Source organism: Pteronotus mesoamericanus, unplaced genomic scaffold (genome assembly GCF_021234165.1).
Source record: "Pteronotus mesoamericanus isolate MK-2021 breed Mesoamerican mustached bat unplaced genomic scaffold, CSHL_Meso_final contig_20, whole genome shotgun sequence".
Classification (NCBI taxonomy): domain Eukaryota; kingdom Metazoa; phylum Chordata; class Mammalia; order Chiroptera; family Mormoopidae; genus Pteronotus; species Pteronotus mesoamericanus.
In genome coordinates, this window is record NW_026555085.1 from 89482613 (window position 1) to 89510068 (window position 27456).

Below are 27456 nucleotides of genomic sequence, written 5' to 3' on the forward strand. Positions count from 1 at the left end.
CCAGGCCTGTGCCCTACACTGGGAATCAAACCAGTGACCCTTTGGTTCATAGGCCGGCACTCAATCCACTGATCAGTGGGAACCAGCCAGGGAAGCTTGCTTTATTCTTAAGGAAGATCTGAAGAGATTTTCTAATTTTTAACTAGGTTTTCAACTTCATTTTGGTTGAAGGCATATATAAAAAGCAAATTTTTTAATTTAAATTTTTTATTTATTTTTTAGAGAGAGGAAGGGGGAGAGAGAGAGGGTAACATTGATTTGTTGTTCTATTTATGTATTCATTGGCTGATTCTTGTATGCGCCCTGACCAGGGATCAAACCTGCAACCTTGGCATATGAGAGCAATGCTCTAACCAGTTGAACTACCCGACCAGGGCTCAAATTTTTTCATTTAAATTTGACCTCAAGTTAGCTCACTTACAAAAATAGTCCCACACCTCCAATTCCACACCCCTTCCTCACTCCTGGAAAAAACCTGGAAGAACATGTACTAAAATGTTAGTTGTGGTCATCTGTATAGCAATTTCACCTTCGAGCATTTCTGTGTGTTTTAAAATATCTACAGTGAACATTTATTAGTTTTATTACCAGGAGGGGGAGAAAAGACAATTTTGAAAAATAAAAACACAATTACTCTAAGCAGTGGAAATATATATTAGGCCGAATCTATTACATACCTGCCACTTGTATTAGTCTGCTATGGTTGCCATAACAAAATACCTCTGACTGGGTGGCTTAAACAACAGTAATTTATTTTCTCACAGTTCTGGAGGCTGAAAGTTCCACGTGTCTTTAGGTTCAGTTTCTCTTGAGGCCGCTGTCCTTGGCTTGCAGATGGTCTGCCTTCTCACCGTGTCCTTAAACGGCCTTAACTCTCCGCTTGTGCATCCCTGGGATCTCTTCCTCTTAAAGGACACCAGTCATATTATATTAGGCTCCCTACCCCTATGATTTCATTTAACCTTAATTACCTCCTTAAATGCCACATCTCCAAATACATTCACAATGGGGATTAAGGCTTCAACCTCTGGCAGCAGACACAATTCAGTTCTTAACACCACCAACTCCTAGCTAATCTAAAACAAAAATCTCCACCTCAGGATCACACATGGAATTCAATTCAATATGAAAAGACTTTAATAGCAACTGCGGGGGAGAGAGAAAATCTCTTCTACCCTTCTAGGTTCTTCCTTCCAGCCGGCCTAAATCAAATCGACATGAGGCAGATAAAGAGAAGATAAGCACATGTAATTACATGTGTATGTATGGGAAGTCCACATACATGAGAGGTTCAGAGACAGAAAGTCAGAAGGTGGCATATATGACACTCTCAGCTAAGGCTGAGGTGCAGTGAGGTGCTTGCGGGCTTCAGAGTAGAGGCAGGTCTTTGCAGGGTGAGAAGAAAATGAGATGCTCAGCAACTCAAAGTTTGCCCTGCCCTACAGACAGGTCATAAAAAGTTATTTCCTGCCAAAGTATGTACAGTGATGACATTTCTATGTCAAAATGTCTAACATGAAGTGGGAGAACATGTGTAAGGTTAATGATTGCAGACTTAAGTGGAGATAATGAAGATTATTAACTAACCAAAGAAGGTCTGTTAACAATACTATTCTATGGAATTTTGTGGATTTTCTTCTTTGTTTTTAATATTAGTTTTTATGTTAATTCTAACAAACTTAAATATCCTGTCAAAGACTTTGAGATATTATTCATGTTTACCTTGTAGATGTATCAATTTTTTGGAAACATTAAAATGGTGAGAAATACACATTTTTTAAAAAGTTATTTCTGATGATAACTCATTATGGGCAGGGCCCCAAATTTAAAGTCTTTGAGGGAGAGGTAAAAGTTTCTCATGAGCCCGCAGGATCTTGATGGCCTTCAGCTTGCGATAGTTCATGCCAAAGTGGCACATCTCGGTAAGTCCTATTCTGAACACAAAGTCTGCTGGAGAGTTAAAACAGTTACAAGGCTAATTTAGGAAAAAATTTAGGCAGTAGGAGGGGGAAAGGGCTGAAACGCCTAAATAATCACTTGACTTTTCTTGACCCGTTTCACATATGCTTTCTCCATGTACTATAATTATAGAAACCTGACATTTTCTAGTCTGAGCCGTAACTGCGGCATGAACCACTCTGCTGCACATCAGGTCACATTAGTCAGTGCTAGAGCCCAGCCCCATCTACAGGGCATCTGATGAAAGGTTAGATGTGGCAGTTCCACCATAATGCCATTTTTCTCCAAAGAGGTCCATTTAAGTGGCTGTCCATGTCCCAGTAATTTAACCTGAAATTAAAACACAGAAGCAAATGTCTCCAAATGTATCTCTGACTCACCCACTTTATTGAGAAGAGGTGGTTTACATTTCTTAAAAGCACTGTAGGGAGAAGACTCAGTTTTTACTTTCATTTTGTAGTTCACAAAGAACTATTTGATCAAAGAAAACATGCATCCATCTTGCTGCTATCTTATTCTCAAATAAAAGTGTGAAGGAGCTGGGGAAGAAGAATTGTAAAGGTTGAATAAAGTGTCAGAGTAGGGAAAATGCTGAAGAGACGAGTGGGGAAAATGACTCTGGACCAATCTGCCTGAATTAAGTTCTTCCACAGAATGTTTGGAGATCGGTTCCTCTCCCTTATCCAACCAGAGTTCCTCCCCAGATTTTTCAATAACTTCCATTAATCAACAATACTTAACTGTGACCAATTATTATTGTAATTGTTTCATATCCTTAGTCTTTTTTTAAAAAAAGATTTTATTTATTTTTTAGGGAGGGGAAGGGAGGAAGAAAGAGGGAGAGAAACATCAATGTGTGGTTGCCTCTCAAACGCCCCCTACTAGGGACCTGGCCCACAACCCAGGCATGTGCTCTGGATAAGAATCGAAAAAGCAATACTTTGGTTCACAGGCCGAGGCTCAGTCCACTGAGCCACACCAGCCAGGGCTCATATCTTTAGTCTTATACGAAGGGAATTTAAATAAATAGTTTTATACATATTGATGGTTATTTTGACCCATAAAACTTTGCTTATCATGTAGAGCAATATAAAAACAAAATCCATTAACTTTTAAGTAACAATATTAATGAGAGCCAAAGAGAACAATAATAAAAACATAATTTCATACCCAGACCACTAAGCCATAATTAAACATCAGATTTGAACTCTTATCTTCTTTGCTTCCTGATCAATCATAAGCATTAGAAATGAAATATGAAGAGATGATGCAAGGAGAAGCAAATGGATAGCTTGCCTCCAGGGAAATTGTTGATTTCTTAAAAATAAGCTATTAAATTTATCAAAATGAACTCCAATATCAGACCTAGTGGTCATAGCATTTAGATTAACCATTAACTTTCTCCAAAGTATTTTATGAACTTAAAATTGTAGGGCCAAGGTATCTTACTTTTATTCAGGTGTGTTCTGGGGCGGGATGTTAGGGGAAGGACTGGAATTCAGTTTTATGAAAAGAATCATTTTGGATGCATATAGTAAACTTGAACAACATAGAATGACTGTAAAGAATATTTCACACATTCTTTATGTGAAATAAAGATGATGGAGCTGTTTTATAAAGTTAGTTTTCTGGGAAATGAAAGAAAATTTTCAAAGGTTCTGGCCAAACATTGCCATTTATGGAGCTCATTTTAAAATTACCTTAATGGTTAATAAGAGGAACACATGAAGGCTCTCCTTGAAGTTAAAAGTTATGTTTTCATCAGGATATTCTAGTCAACAATTTAAAGGAACAATAAAGATAATATTCCCTCTTACCTCTGTTGACCCTTGAGTAGCTTTGGGTTGGCCAAGAAAGAGCTGTCCAGATGTGGGCCATTTGAGAAACATGGCATAGACCAATTTTTCTTTAGGTTTGAATGTGTACCTGGTTAAAAGGGGGGAAAGGCATAGTAATATTTCTCATTACTTATGGGTTAAGTCTGGAATTATTTACAGAGATACTTCCATTTGGTAAATATTTACCAATGTCTTCATTAATAGAAGGAAGGAAAAATAGCCCCCCAAAAGGATATTGGTCCCAATTCCTTTGCGGGGAGGGGTTTTGCCCATACCACAAAGCAATTCTCAGACACCATCTGGGGGTCCTACAATTCAGCTCAATTCTGACTCCATCTACCCAGAGATGGAGTCAGATTCCATAGGTTAAGAGTAGTTCTGGGGACAATAACAGTAAACCAGGGCTAAAATCTCAAAGGATTTTAGCAATGGGCCTGGGAATCCATTGCAGACAAAAAAGGGGTTCTGCAGAAAGTCACCTCACAGGATGATCTGCTCCTAAATGTGGGCGGGCCATGCTGGGTAGCCAACACCCAAAGCATGTAACTTTTTTAGTAGAAGGATTCCCTTTGCTGTAAGCAAGCCCTGTCTATTTTTGCGCATCTATTTAACATCTAGTTAACACATCTTCGAAATAAGCACAAGCACCCTTAAGAAAGCATATAATCTTGTTAATTATCCTGTAATTCAACCCCTCGCCTTGCTTTCTCCCACCTTCACACGCTCTTCGTTACATTTCCTCCTTAATTCCAAATGCATAAAAGAATCTGCCAAACGGTCCTTCTGGGGAGCATTTGCGATCTTGCTTCCTAGCAGTTGGCCACAGCTTCGGCTCAAGAAACACATTAACATTCTCTGTAGGCTTGGGCATTCCTGACGTCGACACTATAGGTGACGAATCGAGGAGGGGAGCATAGGTGATGACACCAGAGCGTCAGAGCTCTCACCATGAGGAGGGGAGAGCAGGGCCACCTGAGCTCGGGGACACTGGCAGGGGCCCGGCACAGGGCCTTTATAGGCCTTGTTGGATATCTTGCCTTTATCTTTATTTATTTAAAGAAACTTTAATGGAATAACAGCTAATGATTGTGAAGTCTCAGATCAGACACCTTCGTAGTCAAATATAAGCACAGAAAAAAATTCCCAAACCAGAGCTCAGCTGGCCTTTTAGAAATGAAGGCTCGGTGCTGAGTTTTTATTATGGCTTCTCACAGCCCCAAAGTTCTGAAATTCTACAAACTGCTGCTTCTGTCTACAGCGCCTTAGTTTATTTTCTTCATGAGCTGACAACTTTTGTTTTTTGGTCATAGGTCAAGTGAAATCAAAAAAAAACATTTAGTCTAATCTTTTCATCTATACTTGGTCAGGCTATGCTCACTTTAGTAGCAACACAAGGTGAATTTTTAGAGCTTCGCTCCTACTACTCTTACGTATATATAAGACCCCACATCAGAAGCCATTACATACGCAGAGTCTGGTTCAGGTACTCACTGGCCCACAAAACCTTCCAAAACTCAGACAGAAGCCTAAGCCAAGGCTTTTAAAGAAAAATGCAGTAAAAAGGAAAATTAGCAAGTTAAGATAATTCATTTTAAAGAAATTTCAGGGTTAGATTTACTTGAATACTGTGATCAGATTACAATTTGGGGGGGGGCAACTAAAATAATGCTGTTATTGGAGCTGATTTTTAATATTTTTCTGCCCTCCAGCACCTTTTGCTTGCTAATTTGATGTGATACAACATCTACAAAAGTCAGAAATTACTTAACTGACTAAACAGAAGTCTCCTTTTTGAATTAACCACTCAGAGTTTTTCCCCTTTTCTGAATGACTTATAATTTTTATAAGAGTCGACTACTTTTCACTAAAATTTGTCCACCATTTGGAGGTATCTAGAGATGATTTAAGCTCAATTTGCCAAATAGTAAGTGTTCAAAAACATGCTAATGCCTTCCCTTTCCTTCTCTTTACAGTAAATAAAGTTTGGAAAGTGTTCTGTGTGGGTAAGCATTCACCCAATTTCCTTTTATCCTAATGCTCTCTTTATATCTCTGAGAAAAGTTAAGTGCCTTCCTCCACAAAATAGTACCTGGTGAAAGAGTAACTCACCACATATCTGGGGTAACAGTGTCATTTTGGGATCTCCAAGTGCTGGTTTCATAAATGGCTTCTCCATTGACTTTTAGCCATGTGCCCATTTGCCTTAATCGCTCCTCAAAAATTGGGGATATGGTACCATCATGTGTGGGTCCAATATTCACCAAAATATTTCCTCCACATGAAACTGTTTCTACAAGTTGCTAAAAAAAAAAAAAAATTTAAGCATGAACATAGTTCTTAAAGAAAACAATTCCATGATGAATGTATTGGCGTATCATAGTTATGGACTTATACATGCCTATAAGGTCACTATCTAGGAGAACAAATGTGGAAGATAGAACAGTGTCCTATGTGTATAGGTCCTTGAGCTATACACACAATAAAAAATGATTCTCACTAACCCACCCTATTAAGAATATTACCATAATCGTTACAGGCATTTTACTATACCTTCACCAATTCTTCAATCGTAAGATAGTCCCAGATTCCAGCATTCCTCCTATAGCCCCAGGAAAACTTGTCTATTGTCATGCAGTTTTCCCACTTATGTCGCAAAAGGTGTCCGGGGTTATACCGATCACTGCAGGTGTAGTAGCCACCATGCTTACAGATGCTACCAGCTCCCCAGCGGTCATTGGTGACCACTGTGTCCTGCACTGGGCTGAAATGAAAAGTGTACTTTTTATACACAAAAAGTAAACATTTTTTAACACCAAAGGAAATGTCACTGAAAAGAGGCCTGACTGAAATGCACTCTTGTAAATTCACCATAGTGTAATATAATGCAAAGCCCATGGTCTTTAAGTCAAATAGACCTGGGCTGATTGCAACTCTGTCTCTGGCACTATCCTACATCAAGTTACTTAATTCATCTGACTAAACAATTTCCTCAGCCATTGTTAGAACAGAAATAACATATAAGACACCTTGCCCTGGGCCCAGAACACACAGCACATTTAAGACTATTATACTATTATTGGAAGCTTCTCCCCAATATTGTGAATGCTACCCAACACTGAATTTACAATGAAGACATTCTTCTCACCTCTGACTGAATAATCTCATGCATACATTCTAGCCTTTCTCTTTCTCTTGCCATTGTGCCTAGTACTGAAAAATTTCAGGGAAGTCAACTGTTGCCATCATGAAATGCACTGTTGTGAGAAATATCCCTACAATAGTATTTATCATAACAGGTGGTACCTCCGGCACCTCTCTACTTAGAGGGGACGGTTTTGACTCACAAATAAAATGGATGGCTCCCAGTCTTTCCCACTGGAAGGAGAACATGAACAAACCGCTGTTTTAAATATCAGGAGAATTGCCCAGAGTATTTGTATGTGCATCCTTTGTGGGCTCAGGGAAGCACAGCAGAACACTTCCTGACTTCAGAACACAATACCAAGTACCTTCTATTGCAGTTACCAATATGAATTGATTCCGTACAATTTAAGCCTAAGAGGGAGCTCGGTCAGAACTCGCTGTCCTAAAGGGGCAGGCTGGGCCGCACTAGAGAGCAATGGAAAGAACAGGAAGACCTGTGGATGAGGGCGAGAAAAGGAGACAGACAAAGGGGACGTTGACTGGGCAGCAAAGGCTGCCAGAGGGTAGGAGGACAAAAGTAAGCAGCCATCAGAGGAATCGAGAAGCAAGTAATCGGAATCAGTCATGGATATAAGGTTGTCCCGGGAAAGGACATGAAACTGCGGGCCCACAAAATTAATGTCTTCAAAATTCTGCATTCTGCAACCGTTTAGTCTGATTTCAAAAGCAGACTTTTGAGTTGCATATGACTCCTGATTTGTAACTCTTGCTTATTTTGAGTAAATATTGATATACCTAATAAGCCTTATTTACAAGGATTTCCTCCCCCCTACCATACATGAGCCTGAAAGGAGATATTTCAGGAAGCAAGGGAATGAAATGTTATACATGTCTTGGTCACACTGAAGGTCACTACAGCAACCTAAGAGCACACGTGCCTCTCGTTGTACAGCCAGGCTAAGAAACCCGTGCTGTTCCAGTAGCCGTCGGGCGCGCCTCCGTCGCCATCTGCCCACAGCACCTCCGGCCGGTACCTGTTCACCAACTCCTGGAGCTCAGGCAGCGTCTTAGAAACTGGGAATTGCCGCTTCTGGAATGAGCTGGATTCATCAGCAAGGAAGAGCGGATGAAACCACTCAAAAAGGGAATAGTACAGTCCGAAACGCAGGTCAGTCCTGTGCCTAATGGCTACCTCAAGTTCCTTGACGATATCCCTCTTCGGCCCCTCATCTGCAGCGTTCCAGGTCCACGAGTACTCGGAGCCCCACAAGGGGAAGCCTGTGCAATTGTGTTAGAAATTTGTGTGAGTTCGTCCATTTTATTGTAGGTCAGTGTCTACCTAAACAAACGCCAAAACAAATTTGATCATATGTGGGATGTATAAATAACTGCTTCTACAAGCAACTCTTAGGGCAATTTTTTTTTCATAGTATATATTCTGCTTTTATACAAAGGAAAAAAAAAGAGAATTTAAACAAGGTAAACTGAGATTTTTAAAAGTAGCTCTCAGGGGACCCACAAGGTCTGTATAGTCTGATCTATTGTCTGTATTTTCCCTCTTGGAATATAAGCTCCTGGGGAACAGGTTCATGCCCAGCGCCTTCTCTGTTATGTCCCAGGCAACTGCCAGCACCGGGTCTAATGCGAAATCAACACTAGGAGATCAAGCTAAGATTCAGGTATAGTCCCTGGCTTTAGGATTATTTATCTGTTTATAGTGTGATTCTTAGAACACTGGTGACGTACCTGTAGCAGTAAATCTCCTTTAGCCTCGTTATTCATTGAACTGGGAGGGTCAGATGGGGTAAGTAAGACCCTAGTCCTCCGTAGTTCTGTACTTTAAAATACTGCACCCACCATTTGTAATCCCACCCTATTCTAAAGCCATAAGCTTAGATGCTGCTCCTTAAATTACCAAAGCGAATTACCTACCAACTAACTGGGCAAGAAAGACAATGTCTGCCATTAAGCAACCACTTTGAAATAATTCATGTTTTTAAAGGAATTGGCATTTAGATTGCTGGTTGTTCTATCTAAAAATAATAGAAGCATTATATAAACTGATACACTTAAGAAATCATATGAAAGTCTAAACATTTTTAGTTAGTGTCTAGGAACATAGGTACATTGTTATTATCCCACAAAATCTACAAGAATCTCTAAGAATAGACATAAATAAGGCGCTTTTGGTGAAACAATTAACTCCTGTAAATTAGGACAAATCTAAGATGAACACGCTCTTTAGGATCATTTTTAAGATGTTTTTACAAGAGCTCACACTGGTTCCGAAGATGTTTGTGGCAAGCTTCAAAGCAGTGCGGATACTTAAGGTCTTATTCAAAATGTTTCAACTTGACTGGCCCTCATGTCAGGCAGTGCTAAGACCCCGGGGGTCTTCGGTCTGCATCCCCACCACAAGCTCACTCAGTGGTCTTCCTGCTGAGCCAAGCTCAGCAGCGTCTTTTCCATAAACAATGAAAACATCTGGCAACATGGGTCCTAGGAAGTTTTTAAGTGTGAGCTTCATCTTCTGTCCTCACAGTATGATTAAGAGTAGTTTAATTTGTTTTCTAAATAAGCTCACTATGTAATACTTTGTGCCATACAGCTTGGAGACGTTCCTACCGCATGAAATCAACCTGTTCACAAGCAAATACACTTCATAGATATTCATCTAAGCAGGAGAAACATCTATATGAAAAAAAAAATCATTAAGCCACTAGAATATGGCCAAAGAGGAAAATATTCTAAGATAATTCCATATATGTGGTTTTGGTTCTTCCCTCCTACTCCCCTCCCCACCCTTGAAGAAAGCAATGAGGCACAATTCTTATACCAAGACAAAGATGGACTTGCAGAGGAAGCTGTCAAATAAATTAAGACGAAGCTGGGAAAGTAACAATTTATCAATGCTTTCTTTATCTTATAAACACTTGAAAGGTGGTGGTAAACAATCCTATTAATGTAGGAGCACCGTGATGGTCAACTTCACTGGGCCACAGGGTACCCACATATTTAGCTAAACATGTCTGCCTCCGGGTATTTCTACATGAGATTAGCATTTGAATCAGAAGACTGAATAAAGCAGCTTGCCCTCCCCAGTGTGGTTTACCTCCTGCAATCTGTTGAAGGCCTAAACGAATAAAAAGCTGGGTTAGAAAAAATCCTTTCTGTCTGCTTGCCTTTGAGCTGAGATATTGGTCTTCACCTTTGGACCCAGACTTGGATTAGAACCTACATCATTCCCTCCTGGTTCTCAGGCCTTCAGATTCGGACTGGAACTATAGCATCGTCTCTCCTGGGTCTGGACCACTCAGCCTCTGTAACTGTGTGAGTCAACTTCATATACTAAATGCTTTTATATCTATTATACTTCCTATTGGTTCTGTTTCTCTGGAGAACCCTAATACAACCACCGTGTTTCTGTTTAGCTATTCTTCTACCATCTCTAATATTTTGGGGCACCATTATGGTTCCATACTCCTTTTCCTTTCAGGTAATCTGTGTCAGTTTTGTCATTAGCAAACTGTCTCCCATTTGGCCACGTAAGAGTTGGCCAAAAGCACAGCCATGCGTGTCAGTAGTGATACAAGGTGACGGCAGCATAAGGCCCATGGTGCCTTCCCAGGATGCATTGGAGAGATGGGATGAAAGGACAGGAAAGAGTGCAATTCCAACTATAAACTGATCCGCACCCCACATCCCACTTCAAATAGCTTTAATCAAATTTTGGAAATATTGTTAAATTGCATATAACAAGATGTGATCATTTTTTTTTCCTGTTATGTGGAGGGTATGATCTTTCTGCATACCTAATACCTTTTAATTGGGTGGAATATGTGGTCCCTTAAATTATAAGCAAATGTCAGTAGCTACTTATAGTTGCTCCCAAGAGAAAACTCTTATTTCACATGGATGACCTTGTGTAAGTTCCTTCTCCCACAAGAACTACTTTACATTTCATAACCATTGTCCGTATTTGCAAATGTTGCATTACTTACCTTCATGATGTTTGGAAGTTAAGACAACATATTTGGCACCAGAAGCCTGAAAAATATCTGCCCACTGCTTTGCATTAAAAAACTTCGCTGTAAATAGTGGTCCAAAATCTTCATATTTGAAATCAGGAGGGTAATTATTTTTCATAAAGTCCACAAACTTTTGTCTCTTTTCCTTTTGCCAATACCACCTAAGGGAAGGAACAGAAATAGCACGTGAATCATATAAACATTTGAAATAATCATGCCAGCTCTCTTTCCTAGTTCCTCCTTGCTCAAATACTACCCATATTCTCTTTCTCACTTCCCCATCAGTCTGACTTATCGTTAAAGAAAGCTTATGTAAACCAATTTCCCATCATGTTCTGTCTATCCCTCTGTGAAATCCTCTCAGCTCATAAAATAGAACATTCTAGACAACCCAGCCACACATTTGCTATTAATTCTCTACTTGTAAATGGCAGCAGGTCATATGTATCTTTGTAACATAAGTGAGGAAGGCTTCAGAGGGAAAACTAAGTTCCTAAAACATAACATGGATCTATTACATTCACTTGCAGAGAACAGTAAAATTAAGAAGACGCTGTTATTTTAATGTTTTGACTCAATCTTCAAGGGTTACTTCTTCAATGCATTTATTCTGAGCAGTGGGGCCTAAACTTCCTAAGCAAGGCTTCATGAGAAAAACAATATCAAAACATAATTATACATTTTAGATCAACGTAGCAGTAACCATCCTCATGAAATAGTCTCAAGCCCCATCTCTGACCCATCTTCTACTTTTTCCACCACCACCCCTTTCATAAGAGCATTTCTTTAAGATGAACAAATCCATAATCAGCACTGCATCCCCAAAGATGATCAGGATGTCCTTCCTGCTGAAAAGACTTCATTGAAGACAACATACATCACAGGCACTACTGTTTGCCTGCTCAAAAGTCAGATACATAAGTTCCCAGCTTCCACTGCAGCTTGGGCACGGACACGTGACCCATACCAATCAATGGAATTTAAAGGGAAGCAACTAATAAGAAGAGAAACTGACCTTCCTGCCTTTGAACAAGGTTGTGTGAGGCTATGGCTGGCTACCATCATGTGACCATGAAGGAAGAAGTCAACAGGCAGAGTATGCTAGAAGGAGCCTATGTCTTTGATTTCATCAATGAGCCAACTAATTCTCCTTATGTATGACAACAGTCCCCTATTATTACACATTTTATTTGGATTTTCTATACCTTGAAGTGAAAGTATCCTAATTAATCCACAACACACATTTACCTTTTAAATTAAACTACAATAGAGAAAGTGGGACAGTCAGGAAGTTGAACAAGAACTAGGGACTTTTCCTATTTTTTCTGTGCAGAGTCTAATTTGAACCTGCATTCTCTCTATTTTCTAGAGCCACTTCTCAAATGTCAGACTAATAGACATGAAAAGAGGCACTTGCAAATGCTATCATTTATATTTGGTTTTAAATTGCCATGGAGGACAGCCAGATATACTCTTTGCTACTGTTGACTGTCCATGAGTCAAACTGGGATAGGGTTTAGAAAAGACACAAACGGAAGCCACGATAATTAAAGAATCCTCTACACTACAAGGTTAACGTCCTTCCACACCATCAGAAATATACTCTATTTTGTTTTGCTTGAGAAGAATATTTATTTTCCTAGGTCACAACAAACAACCCCTGTGTTAATTTATAGAAAATAAAAAGTTTACCATTGCAAAAAATAAAATTACTAAAAACTAGCTATCTGTGGCAGAGCACTAGTCTCAATGAACAAGCATCAAATCCTCTTCCAGCACCAAATGTATGTTTACCTAATCTTCATTGGCTGAACAAAATAATAACTTAAAATACAATGCATCATATTCAATAAAAGAGGAAGAAAATGTTAATTTATGTACCTAGCTACCCTGAAACATTTCAAAAATAGCCGCCAAATGCCTCACAGCACAAAACTTGCAAACAAAGGTTTATGGCATCCTGAAGTAAATATGATTGATAATACATGGTATAGGAAGAAGCCCTTGTTTACAAGTTGATTTCAAAAAAAGAGATGACTAGTACTCCACAGGTTACACAGCTGCCCTAACTAAGAGAGATCACTGGTTGCAGAAAGTCAATCTCTTTGTAGAGAATGGTACAATGTATACTATGCAATGTTAATACAAAATAGAGTTTATACTACATGCTACATAAAGTATATATTCAATTTGATGTGCACTATATAATATGTGTAGTATATATTAAAATTTGATGTGCACTATATAATATGTATGGTATAAGCTCCCTTTAAATAGTCATTTATTTTTATTTAACTTAGGAATCTATGTGTGTTTATATATGAGTATATACGAATATATATATATGATTACATTTCTATCTTGAAGGATTTAACACCTGAAGTAATTAGGAAAGGCATGTGAAACACTGCGAAGTTGTAGATTACATGCACATTTTTACACAGATCTCAAGGTGAAATCTAAAGAGCAATTTTTTGTGCAACACGTTTCATATAGTAGATTATTAATAAGTTTTTTTTTTAAATTAGGGTAACATTCTAGAACCTTTAAAAATAATTCCTAGAGGCTCATGGTAACATTTTAACATAAAGAGCCAATACGTGCCCAAATGAACAGACGTTTCTCGTACCCGTGAATTTACGTTTTAACAACACCTCGTGGCAGAACTACTGAAAATGGGCAGAAAAAGTAGCAGACGGGACGTCGGTCTCCAGGGACAGCTTAGGCCCAAGTTTCAACGCTTATCATTTGACCCTACACAAGTCGATCAATTTCTTTCAGTGTAGCCATTTGATGGCTATCCTGCAGTGTGATAAATACAAGTTGGCAAGTGCAACAACCGTCCAGGAGCTGAGACGTCAGAGCCACCTTAAGTGTCTGACAAGAACTGCAGTCGTGCGGAGGAGAAAGGCTACGTTCATCCAGGACGAAAGTTTACACAATGATGCATTTAACACCCGGAAACTCGAAATGCGGATAAACCACTGGGGGACGAAACTGCAAGCGGTGGCTGGGCCCCGGCGGGAGGCCCGGGGACAAAAAGAGGGTCAGAGGATACGCGGAGGGAGGCGCACTCACCAGAACCATTCGCTCCCGAAGCTGGGCACGGAGAACACGCCCCAGTGGATGAAGATGCCGAACTTGGCCTGGTCGAACCATGCGGGCAGCGGTCGGGCGTCCAGGGACTCCCAGGTGGGGTCGAAGCGCGCGGCGCGGCGGGCGGGGCATCGCGCGGGGAGCAGCAGCAGCAGCAGCAGCAGCAGCAGCAGCAGCATCGCCGGGAGCGGCCGGAGCGCGAGCCCGGGCAGCTCCGGGGCCAGCGTGTCCCCGCAGCCGCCGCGCCCCGCCCGCACGCTCGCGTCCTTCCGCGTCCTTCCGCGTCCCCGGCCGAGAACGCTCCGCCTCTGTCATCTGACCAAACTGTCGAGGAGAAAGGCACCGTCCTGGCTTGGGTGGCATGGGCCGCGGTCTGGGCGCTGGAGGGCTGCACCTACGGCGTTTCGCTCCAACGCTAGCACTGTGGCGACTTAGCTAAGGCTCCCGGTCCATCTGTCCGTTTGGGAAGGGGCGAGGGGAGCGAAGAATGGCACCGAAGACAACCCATACCATCCTCAGCTTCTGGGTGCCCGAGTCTGTACCAGGTGAGACTCCCAGAGTTCCTAATTCAGGCCGGGCCCCATCTTGTGCGTTTCAAACCAAGTTCTAGTTGCTGCGGGTGCTGGTTCAGGCACCAGCCTCTGATAACCACTGCACCGGAAGCCAAGGTGACCTGAGACGGGTGAAACCAGTGGGATGAACGTTTAAGAAATCTGCAGCTTTCGGAAAAGAAGCCAGAAACTTGGACCGGTTCGTCAAGGGGCATCACCAAAGCTCATCTCTCCTCCTCGTAGGCTCTCAGAGTGAGGCCAGGACCCCCGCCCCTTCTGCCCCTGATAAACATCACACATCCATCAATGGGCCAGTTCAAACATCTCCTCCTCCCAGCTTTCTATCCCCACCTTCTTACCGCCCGACAGTTAACCCTCTGCTGTGTTCCTATTAGCATCTCATTCCAACCTCTAAAATCGGATTCCCAGGGTCGTCTTGTACTTAGGAAGATGCAGGTCTCATTTCTCCTGAGGCTGTGAGCTTCCAGAGATCAGGGATAGTGACCTTCATTCCTGTAGTCCCTGCATTTAACGCAGAGCCTCGCACAGGGCAGCACTCAAGATAGGTTTGTTGAAGCCCTTCAATGAGGTAAAACAGGCGTTCTAATTATGAAGTGTTATAAAAGAACAAAGGAGATAAGGACATGCCAAAACTTTAATATACCAAACTTTGCTGTGTATAATGCAAACTTTTTTTGCCCACATTTTTAGGGAAAAATAAGGATGTGCGTTATACATGGGTAGTACTAATTCCATATCTATATAAATGGTTTTAATTCTTGTATGTATGCTTATGTATTAAAAGTGTAACTCTAGAAAGCAATAACAATCTCTACATGCAAAATAATACCCTGCAATACAATAATCAGTTTTGTTTCTAAATATAAGTAAATAAAAAATTGAATTAAAACAGAAGATTTTTTTTTTCCTGAAAGTTTGGGCCAAAACCATGGGTCCACATTATATATGTCAAAATACGCCAATTTGTCGCCCAGCATTGGGGTTTTTGCAGTTCCACGCTGAGGCTGCTCACAGTGTGTGACTCTCTGCCCCTTGGACTTGGAAACTACCCGCAGAACCAAGGGCCTCTCGGTCTTATTTCGGTTGGTAAGTCACCCGAAAGCTTTCGCTCAACAAGCCTGAACCAGAACTGGGCTGATGACAAATGCCCAGTCATATGCTGTTCTCCTCTCACCGCCTATTAAAGGTTTTGATAAGAAGATCCAGGTACCTGAGAAATGACAGTTTTCCCCAGGGGCCCATCGCTCATTTGGGGGAGCCTTGGGCCTCCGTGGGGAACTCTGACAAGGAGCCCTCATCCCATCCTCTTTGTCTGAGATCACTGTGAGGCGCCAGAGGAAGAAGTTAAAAGGCCTTTGTCCCTGTAGCAATGGGTGAAGCCGGTCGGCAGCCACATGCTGAGAAGCGGCAGGTACATGGAGTGCTTACTTTGGTCGCTGTTCTTGGTCTCCCGGGCAAGAGGGGGCAGGAGGCTGGCCGGGGACACCCTCTTTGTTCCTGCGGGAGGAAGTCATCACACCACTGCTGTCCTCTCAGGGCTATCGGCAGCTGACCTGAGCGAGGCTCTCGAGGACACGTTCTGTGTCTCTGTGCGGGAGTTGGACGACTGCCACCCGCCCGTCTCAGCAGTTACCAGAAATTCCTCTGAAGTGGACAGTGGAAGGAGTGAAACATTTGCCTCATAGACAATGTCAACACGCAGTCTCTTTCTGGAAAGGCAGAAAAACAGCGTTCAAAACAAACAGCACCCAATTCATTCTTTATATGGCGAATAAACCCGCTCTATGATAGAACAGGCTGATGACGTGGGGGAAATAAACGCCTCCCTTTTCCCAGCCTGGAGGGGGGCAACAGAAGGGGGAATGAAGGGAGGAGGCCCCTGGGTTGAGGGCAGGCGGGAGGGCAGCCGGACAGAGTCTGAGGGCACAGATTCTGGCCCCCTGGCCCCGATTCCCACGCTGGCTCCTTCCTCTACCACAAGGCAGTGTGGTCTCTGAGAGTCACCCAACATCCCTGGGCCTCAGTTTCTGCACCTATTAGATGTGAAAAATAACAGTGCATCTTCCCCAAGGGTCGCTGTGAAAATTAAATCATGCAAAGCGCATATTAAGCCTCCTCTGAATGTAGACTAGCGTTATGACATGTGTTAGGTGAATCAGGGGAGACTAAGGGATGGGCAGTTCTGTCTGGAATCCCACTGAGGACTCCCAAGGAAACCGCTTGGGCTGACGGGCAAATTTCACTGGGTGAAGCCGTGTTGTTAGGTGAAGAGGGAGGCTGCTTTTTAGCTTTCCCCAGTGACCCTGATCCTTAAGTGATACACACAGGACCCAGAAGTAGCTGAGACGTACCAGGAAATCTGGCCTGAGTGGTTCCCTGGGGCGAGGCCTCCATGCCAGCTGAGTATATGGAGTTTGCAGCCATGCCAGAGGACTCCAGCGCCCCAGTGGAAGCTAAGGCGGGCCCAGTACAGACCAGGTCATGAATTCGAGCAGTTTTAGGCTTCATCTGGGAACACCAGCAGGGCAAGTGGCGTTGCCCCGGTACCTGGAGAGCAACACCATTGGACAATTCATTTCGGCAACCAACCAACTGGTGTGTGTATGTGAGAGAGGGACAATATGCTGGTCTGCCACGCAAGCAGCTTGGCTGGAAACAAAACAAAGGAACCACGTTTTTTCTCTGCACCACAGGGGGTACCACCAGGTCATGCGAGGACCCTGAGTTTCTGAATGTGCAACACATTTGCCTTCTATTTCACTCCTTCCCAATGTCTTCACTGAAAACAATGAGCGATCTAATCAGTGTCTGATTCAGGGAGAAGAGGTCTATGTCACATGTCAACCTCCTTTCCAGTGGCCCTCCTGGCTGAGGGGCACAGCCTGCTCCCGGCTGTGGGGATCAGAGCAGAGAGGGACATTTCCACACTCTGGTTAGGAGTGGCAGGGAAGGGGCCGGGTGCTCGGAGGAAGAGGAAGCAAAAAGAAGGCAAGAAAGAAAGAACTTACTGTACAAGAACATGGAGCTAATTAATAATAATAAATGATGATGATGATGTAACAGGAGAAGCAAAGAATGCCTGAAACTGGAATCGGAAAGAAACTGCAGTGCAAAGAAAAGCAGACAGTGTGCAAGAAGAGGGAGTGAAGAGAAGGGAGAGAGGGGCGAGGTGGGGGCTCGGAGGGAGGCGCTGCAGACGAAGCAGGCCGGCAGGCGCGGGGGACCAGCCCAGGGGTGGGGGAGAGGGGACGGAGTTCCCATGCGCCCGGGGCCCCGTGGAGCGGGGTGGGCAATGGACGAGGGGGCACACGGGGAGGTGGGGAGGGGAGGGGACGTGGGAGGAGATGGGGAGACTGCGGAGCCAGTGGGAGGGAGCGAGCAGATGAGAAAGAGGGGGCAGGGGGAGTGCCCCTTCGGCCCGGTGCTGGCTGAGGCATTTGTTTTCCTGAGGGTAGGATCTGCGTCCGAAGATGACCTGCTGCTGGGAAGTCCTTTCTCCAGGAGCAGCCGCCTTACCATAAACTGTTCGCCCGGTGCTCGGAAGCTGCCGCCGCCGCCCAGATGGCTCTGTTCTCCCTTAGTTTAACTGGGGAGCGAGGGCCCGGGTGCAGAGCGGCCCGCTGCTCTCCCACACTCCTGGCCGCCGGGCGCCCTTGTCTTCACCGGCCCCTTCCTCTTCCAGAAACAGCCCCGCACACGTTAAAAAGTATGTTTTAGGACTATGTCGGTATAAAGGCACACACTTGACTATTATATATTAAAACAATTTCTTTAACCTAAAAGTTCCTTTTTCCCCCTCATTCAGACCTTCGAAGAAATGTAAAAAATTTTGCGGCCTCCCCTGGTGCTGTGGGCCCTGGGTGCTGCGCCTGCTGCGTGGAGATAAGACTGCCCTGCGGAACTTAGAGACGCAGGATAGTGAGCACTAAAAATACACGAAGAGATTAGATGAAATATTTATATGAATGTGAGCCAGGGTAAGTGCATTAGAATAGCAACAACCGAAGGTGGTAATCATGAAAATTCCATGATTACAGAGAGGTGGTTTTTAAGGTGCCTGGTGTATAATGTTTAGTACTGACTATTATTCTGAGCACCCTTCTAGGTATTTGATGACATATATACACTATATATATGATTATGTATATAAAATTAAAAATCCTCATAGGGCACTTTTATTATCTGCATTCTAAGATAAGGACCAGGAGCACAGAGAGGCTAAATAACGTGCCTAAATAGACTAAGGCCCATTTTTTAAACTATCACGCTAAACTTCAGTTATTATGTAAATGAAAACACTGTATTCTCTCATTCATTCCTTTAGTCATTACTCCTTTATTTTATTAGGTCAAATATATTTATTCAAGCCCAACTGTGTGCCAGGTACTGAGCTGGGCCCAGCCATTACAATGGCAAGAAAACAGATCCAGCCCTGTCCCTCAGGTGCCTGCCATGGTTTGCACTCTGGTGGGGAATGTAGGCATTAAACAAATGCCCACCCACGTGTAATATTGCAAACTGAATACTATGGAAGCATATGGCATGGTACCCCAATCTAGTCTTGGGTCCGAGAAGGCTTCCCTGGGGAGTTAAACTTTTAATTAAAGCCTCCAGAATAAGTTAGTTAATTAGGTAGACAGACTGTGGGAGCGATAGTATTACAACTGAGGCTAATAAAATGGGTCAGGTGCCCAGGATATAATAAAACCAACCCTCAGGAAGCCTCTAAGAACTCTGTTTCCCTCAAGAACTAGAGTCCTCTGGGAAGAGAGAAGGACTCCACGGAGATGAGCAATGATGCAGTGCTGTGTGGGAGAGGTGTGCGGAGGATTGGAGTGGCGGGAGGGAAAGGGCCGGGCGGATGCAGGTGTTCTAGGAGGGGCAGGGGAAGGATCTCATCCATTTTAGAGCCCTGAGGGACATTCACCACAGTAGCTGAGGACATTAAGGATATCCAGGATCAGTCCTGTGGATAGTCTAAGAAAAAGAAATTGCTGTGCTCTTCTTAGAAGAGGACCAAATCCTCAAGTGAGGCTGAGATAAGTACAATCCATAGTGCTATCAAAGATTACACCATGACACCACGGTCAAAATAGAAAAGGAAATATGTGCAGTGGGGAGGTGGTCGCTTATCCGAAGAGAGGCCATGCCCTACGTGTTGGCACCAAGCAGAGACCCCTTTCTCATATTACTATCTGTAGAATCTCTATCAAGGAAGAAAGATGGCAGTGTTAATACTCGTGACTGCAATTTTTGGAAGTGTCCAGATGGGGGCCACATTTCAGTTCCCTTCACAACACATTCTCTTCATTTCTGGACATGGATACTTTTAGAAATTAGAAAGAACTTTATTCATTCTCTGAAGACAGGGAAAGCCCATATTATTATCTGACTACAGAACTGCTCAAATATTCATCCCAAAAAGTGAAAGATTCTTTCAAATATCTGTATGAGATTTAGTCTCTGTATTTTATGTTTCCCTAATGTTCTTCACAAAAAATCAAACTTTAAGCCATGTAGTTATTCATCAACAAGTAAAATAGGATTAGAAAAATGAAATATTTATTACAGTTTTTCAGAAACTACGATGAAATCTTCTGGCTTGTTTTTGAAGGCAAGTTCCATATCTGAATCCTTATACATCGGCACCTGAACAACATAACAAATGAGGAACTTCCAGGAATGCCTTACTTTTTATGCAAAATGTTGAACCATAACCTTATGTGCTTGGATTCATTCTTAGAATTAAAAGGATTTTCCGTTTACTCTTTTTCTCCCCCCCCCCCCTTAAGTGCAGGATTAATCTTATCTGTATTTAAAATTTTGGTATTTGTTCATTGCATCTTATTTGTTTCCATTAATTCTGCCTCAAGTATTCATCTTCTTGGCAGAAACACTTCGTATCTCCCCCTCTCCACATGAGCTGTTGTAGGCGCTCTTCATATTAAAAAAACAAAAGAAGTCCAGTCTCCACATCCCAGTGGAGAGAGCACTGGCCATGGACCACCGCACTGCTCAGCTTCCTGCTGCTCTCCTCGCTGCTTGTGAAATTTGCTGTGAGCTGCTCTGTGGAGTCCAACAGAGGATCCTGGTTCTGTGCTGTGGGGTGTTCGGGGCTGGCTCCTGGGTTCTTCCAGGGAAATGCTCTCACACTCCACTTGCCACCCACGGCCATCTCCCTGAGAGCCCGGGAGGGCTGCGCACGGGTTCTCACGGTGCTCGGCTCTCCACGGCGAGCTCACTGCGTTCCCACACGGCCACCCCCTGCGTGTCCGGGATGCCTGCATGTGGCTTCTAAGTAGTCAGTTCTTTCCGCCTGTACACTGTGGAAGGCAAAATAATGTCCCTCCAGGGAAGTCCACTTCTCATCCTCAGAACCCAAATATATTAAGTTTCATGGCAAAGGGGAATATAGTTTGCAGGTGGAACTCAGGTTGCTAATTAAGGTTGAAAGAAGGAGATCGGTTTGGGTTATTTGGGTGAGCCCCCCACAACATAATCACGAAGACTTTAAATGGCAAAGAGGGATGCAGAAGAGTTCAAATCAGAAGGATAGCATCAAGAAAGAGATTTGACTGGTCTTTGCTGGCTTTGAAGAAGGAAGAGTGTCATGAGCCAAAGAGTGGCTGCAGCTTCTAGAAGCTGGAAAAGACAAGGAAATGGATTCTTCCCTAGAGCTTTCAGAAGGAACACAGCTCACCTTGATTTTAGCTCAGTGAGTCTCATTTTGGACGACTAACTTCCAGAACTGTAAGATAATACATTTATGTTGTTTTCAGCCATTAAGTTTGTGGTAATTTATTACAGCAGTAATGAGAAACTAATACATCCGGATGGCGTCCCTGAATTCCTAGGGAGCCCCGGCCTGGGCAGTAAGGTGGCAGCTCTCCGCGATCACTCCTTTAGCCTGCATGGGTAGCTGCCTCCCAGAGGACCTTAGGGCCCATGCCTGGCTGCTCAGGAGGATGGTCCCTGTGGTAAGTAATGCTGGCTCACACGAGTGGCACCTCTCTGAGTGCCTGGATGCCCATGTCTCTGAGGACAGTTCTGTGATTTTGCACAACCTGGCCACCTCCAGAATCCCAGGGGCGCTGGCTCGTGACTGTTTCTGGAGTCTGAGCCCTAATGGATTCAGAATATCTTTTGCCCTTTCCCTCCCAAGGAGTAAGGACTCAATGCCAGGGCTAGGAACACTTTTACTCATAAACCCTCAAAACTCAAAGGGTCCAATGAACACTCTCTGGTGCCTGCTGTAGAGCTGGTCACTAATTTTCTGAAGGAAGATTATCCTTGGAGCTTCCGGGAGGCCCTGCAGCTCATTTTGAAGCAGGTTTCTTACAGCCGCTCCGAGTGTCATCTTTTAGGGGCCACAGCTACCCTTCTAGAAGTGGGAGTAGAGCTATGTAAACGAAGCCAGATACGAGGAGTTCATATAATATGTCCATTTATGTAAAATGCTGGAAAATGCCAACTGTTTCATAATGACCAAAACAAAACAAACAAAACAAAACAAAAACAACTGTTCAGTGGTTGCCTAGGGCTATGGGTATAAGGAGAGATGGACCATAATTCAGAAGCCAGAGGTATCTTTTGAGTGATGGAAATTGTCAGTATCTTCATTGTGGCAGCTTCCCCAGTGTGTTCACCTGTCAAAATCTATAAAAGTGTCCTTGATCAGTGTGGCTCAGTTGGTGGGGCACTGTCCCGCAAAGCAAAGGGTCGTTGGTTCAATTCCTGGTTAGGGCACATGCCTGGGTTGTGGGTTTGGTCCCTGGTTGGGTCACATAGGAGAAGTAACTAATAGTGTTTCTCTCATATCACTGTACCGCCTCCCTCTCTTTCTCCCTCCCTTCCCCCTCTCTAAAAATAAATAAATAAAATCTTTAAAAATTTATAAAATTGTACATTTAAATAGACACAATGTATTGTGTGTAAATTAAATTTCAATGAAGTTGATATTTTAAAAGGGATGAGGAGTATTACCCAAGGAAAATCAAGGAACTGGTTCTAAAAATAAATAAAAGTTTGTCTACGACACAGAGAAGTAGTTGAGGATTTTTTTCACTCTAAAACTGAATATATGATGTTGTTAGTGTGCTTTCTGCCTGAGGTTTAAAGTTTTGCTTTTATTTCTGTTATCATCTTTGATAATAAGAATGATATCCTGCCACAATACATCTTTTAAAAAAAAGCAAAAACCTTAGAATAGAAGGATAGATGACCCTAAGATAATCGTTAATATCTAGGTCACATCAAGAGCCAGCTTCACAGGTAAGAGTGAAATTCTAGAGACATTCTTGTTAGAAAAAGGGGGAGTGGAGACTATAGTATTTATTATCACCAAATTTGCCAAACATTCTGGCAATAAAAAAAAGCAAAAAAAAAAAAAACCCAACCCTAAATAAAAGTATTATTATTGGCCAAGAAAAAATATCCCCCCTGCTTCCTTCCTGTCCTCACTCAGTCCCTCCCTTCTTTGTGTAGATGATATTATTGCAGACTTAAAAAAAAAAAAGAGAGAATTAGCTGAAAATGCTTAGAGCTAAAAAGAGTTCAATAAGATACTAGGTTACAAAGATATAAAAATCAATAGCTTTCCTATATACACAACAACTGGTTTGAAAAAGGAATTAAAAAGTCCATTAACAATAGCAATAGCAACAAAAAAAAGTGAAATAGAAACTAAAAGGTAAACAACAACCGGGCAATTACATTTTCTGCAAATATGAGAAAAAATTGTACTTCTCGATCTATAAAGTGCTCATACAAATCAATAAGGCTAAAATCCCCATAGAGAAAGGGCATGAACAACCATTTCACAAACAGGAAATATAAATGGCCAATAAAGAGATCAAACAGGTGTTTGAAGTCACCAGACTTTTAAAATGCTAATTATAACAACAGATGTTTACCATTGTCATCTTTGTCAATCTAGAAAATGTTTTTAAAAAATTTATGGTCAAAGCTGGTAAAGCATGATGGGTACTCTCAAACACTGCGAGCAAGGATATGAATTTTGTGAGCCATAGTGTAAATTGCATACAATGTTTCTAGAAAGCAATTTCATTTTGTTTCTGACTTGTTTCACATGATAGTTTTTTGTTTTTATGAAGTCAAACATTGATATTTTTCTTTGTTTTTTTTTTCTATTACTTTCATTTCTAGAAAGTCCTTTTCGAGCCCATATTTCCTCCTAACTTTTTATGGTTTGTGTGTGTTTCTTTTTAAATTAAACTCTTTAATCTCTCTCTATGTAGTGTGTCTTTCTAGTGATATGACAAAGGAAGATTTTAAAAATAGTTTCCAAATACTTTGGAAAAAATTCAGACACTGTTTATTGATGAATTTGCACTGATCTGTTATGGTGCCTTTATGATTTAGATATACTTGATTTTTAGGATTTCATATTCTGTTCCATTGGCATAGTCATGGGTAAAGTGATGTGTGGTTAAAACTGGGATCTCGGGCATTTTACTTATGTTTTCTGTGCCTTTGTTTCTCACCTGTAAAATAGTGCTCATAGGTTTCTGTGAGGGTTTATTGTGTTGTAGCAATACATTTAAAGCACTTAGCCTGATGTCTGGTATATTATACATGTTAAATGAATCTTAATATGCCAGCACCACTTGTTTTAGTTATTCAGGCTCTGTCTGGCTTTAAAACTCTTGAGTAAAACAAGTCTTTCTCATTTCTATTTCTTTAAAAATTGGCTAATTTTACCCCTTTTGTAATTTTACCCCTTTTGTAATTACCCCTTTTGGCTAATTTTTGTAAGCCAAAAATCTTGGAGTGGTCCTTGCTTTCTCTCATCCCCCACCTCCAATCCAAAAATAATAATAATAATAACAATAATCCAGAAAGATTTTTAAAATGTAATTTAGATCATGTCACTCTCCTGCGTAAAGTCTTTCAAGGACATCATCCCACCAGAACTGGCAGAGCATCGGGTCGCCCTGGCCTCGCCGCATCACCTGTGCACCTCCTCCCCTCGCCCATTCGTCCCGGCCTCCCTCGCTGCTTTCTGTGGCTCGTTCTTCCTGCAGCGTTTTCACATCTGCCATCCTTCAGCCTGTACTGTGTCCTCTGTGCCCTTGGTCCCCCCGATATCTCATCTTCCAGGTCTGTACAAAAGTCACATCTTCAGAAAGGCCTTCCTTGGCCATGCTGGTCGGTCTGCCACACATCACTTTTACCCATGACTATGCCAATGGAACAGAATATGAAATCCTAAAAATCAAATATATCTAAATCATAAAGGCACCATAACAGATCAATGCAAATTCATCAATAAACAGTGTCTGAATTTTTTCCAAAGTACTTGGAAACTACTTTTAAAATCTTCCTTTGACATATCACTAGAAAGACACACTACATAGAGAGAGATTAAAGAGTTTAATTTAAAAAGAAACACACACAAACCATAAAAAGTTAGGAGGAAATATGGGCTCGAAAAGGACTTTCTAGAAATGAAAGTAATAGAAAAAAAAAACAAAGAAAAATATCAATGTTTGACTTCATAAAAACAAAAAACTATCATGTGAAACAAGTCAGAAACAAAATGAAATTGCTTTCTAGAAACATTGTATGCAATTTACACTATGGCTCACAAAATTCATATCCTTGCTCGCAGTGTTTGAGAGTACATGCCCTCTATTTCTTATCAGACCACTCTATATATTTTCTCCAAACTATTGGAACTGTGAGAAATGACCTTGTCCGTCTCCTTACCCTTCTCCAGCCTCCCCTGCTGCCCTTGCTGTTTCTCTGGGAGCTTCCCGCACCCCATCCTCCCCCACCCACCCCTCCCACAGAACCAGCCTTCAGAATAGACAGATCCTGTGCGGCCCTGCTATTCTGAGACAGAATGTTGCAAAAAACTTGTCCAGAGGTTACATTGTATTATTTTCCCACAAGGCCTTCTCATCAAGGAATTAAAGGTAATTTTTTGATCTACTCCTCTCCCTTCTGGGAGTTCAAGCTTAAACATAAACAAACCAGAAATCCCAAGTCTCAAGGACACCCCCTAAACTGTTCTCTGTGTGTTTGTTTGGGCCCACTCAGGCCCCCACACAGCAGGAGATGCATGAAGAAGGGATAAAAGATAATTTTGTCTCTACCCCAGAAGGGTAGACCTTTGCTTCCTGGGAGCCATAACAAAGGATTTGAACATCTTTTATTTTTTTTTAAGTGTGCGCAGAGGCCTCCAAACCAGAGAAGTTTCTAAGCGCAGAGCCACCTCCGTGCAGGCCTCTTCCTGCTACGCGTCCTGGCCATCCAAGGAGGTCAGGCTGGGTCGTCTTCCGAAGCGAAGGGAAAGGAAAGCAATTTGGTGGGGGCTTATTTTTTTCTTTTTTTCCCTTGAGATATAATTTCTACACAGTTAAATACTCTCTTTATGGCATACAATCCTATGACTTTTAACAAATAACCGTTGTATGACCACCACCACAATCAAGTCATAGAACAGTTCCATTAATCCAAAATGTTACCCCGCTCTCTACCCTCTGGCTACTTCTACTCTGTTTTCTGTTCTTCGAGATTTGCTTTTTTCCCAGTATATCATTGAAGTGAAACAATATTATATGAAGTTCTTTGAGTCTTCCTTCTTTTCCTTTGCACAGTGCTTTTGAGGTTCTTCCATGGTGTATGTCTCAGTATTTCAATCGGATTGAGTCTGCGTTGCTGAGTAGTAAGTAGTCCATTGTACAAAAGTACTTATTTGGGTCATTTCTAGGTTTTGAAGCTTATGAATAAAGCTGCGATAAACATTTGCTTTCAGATTTCTGGATACACGTACATTTTTATGTCCCTTGGGTAAACACTCTTGAATTGGATTGCTGAGTCATAGTGTGAGCGTACATTTCACTTTAGAAGGGACGCCAAACTAGTTTCCCAAATGGCTGTGCCTTTTCACATTCCCACCCGCAACTGATTTTAGTGTTTTGAGGGTTGAACTGAGGAGGACCTGATCCCCAGGTGCGTTTGGTACTTCTAACCTCCTGGGTGAAGGGTTCCTGAGCAACCCCTCTATCAGGCAGTCTCTGAGGATTCAGGGCGTGGGAGAGGTGGCTTCTGTGTGGACTGGTTGCCCTGGACACTGCATGCTGAGGCCTCGGAAGTGTAGGGCAAGGACCCTAGAGCTGACTTTGGCAACCGCTGGACTAAGAATTAGAACAGCCTCCTCCTGTCTTCCTAAAGCCTGAAGCATGAAAGCTCTTGTTTGATCCAAGGAGAAGGAATTAATTCTGGTAAATGTCTTTGGACTAACCTTTATAGATAAAGCTGAGCTGGGTATGATTTATAGAAACAAAGAAATATACTGCATATTGCAAGTGTCTTAGAGTATTGTATTGAGCTTCCAGGATATGCCAATCATTACACCCAGCACTTTAAAGACATTATTTTTCAATCCTTAACCCAACAAATTAAGAATACACATCACTTAGGTATCAGAATTGTAGCAAAAGATAATGACTCTGATCTATTTTTTTCAAGATTTTATTTATCTTATTTTTAGATGGGGGGAAGAGAGGGAAAAAGAGAGGGAGAAAAACATCAATGTGTGGTTGCTTCTCACATGCCCCCCTTCTGCAGACCTGGCCCACAACCCAGGCATGTGCCCTGACTGGGAATCGAACCAGTAACCCTTTGGTTTATAGGCTGCCTCTCAATCCACTGAGCCACACCAGTCAGGGTGAGAAAGTCTCTGATCTTGTTACACTCTGCTCTGTCCTTTGACAGCCTTCTCTGTTTCCTGTCCTGCCATTTCCCCACCCTCGGCCAAGGCTCCAGACTCACCGCCTTACTTCTCTCTACCAG

General features: G+C 42.3%; 1 protein-coding gene across 1 annotated transcript; it reads right to left on the bottom strand.

The window, feature by feature from the left end:
- Positions 1-237: 237 nt before the first annotated feature.
- Positions 238-20812, bottom strand: FUCA2 (alpha-L-fucosidase 2). The gene is made up of 12 exons (XM_054568652.1): positions 20612-20812; positions 16989-17184; positions 16066-16134; positions 15812-15958; positions 14576-14628; positions 14048-14373; positions 10943-11130; positions 7880-8219; positions 6348-6558; positions 5907-6097; positions 3777-3885; positions 238-2289 (listed from the first exon to the last, which is right to left on the bottom strand). The coding sequence occupies exons 1-12, from the start codon at positions 20810-20812 to the stop codon at positions 2149-2151; spliced, it is 2172 nt and encodes a 723-aa protein (XP_054424627.1). The 3' UTR covers positions 238-2148.
- Between the last annotated feature and the right edge of the window lie 6644 nt (positions 20813-27456).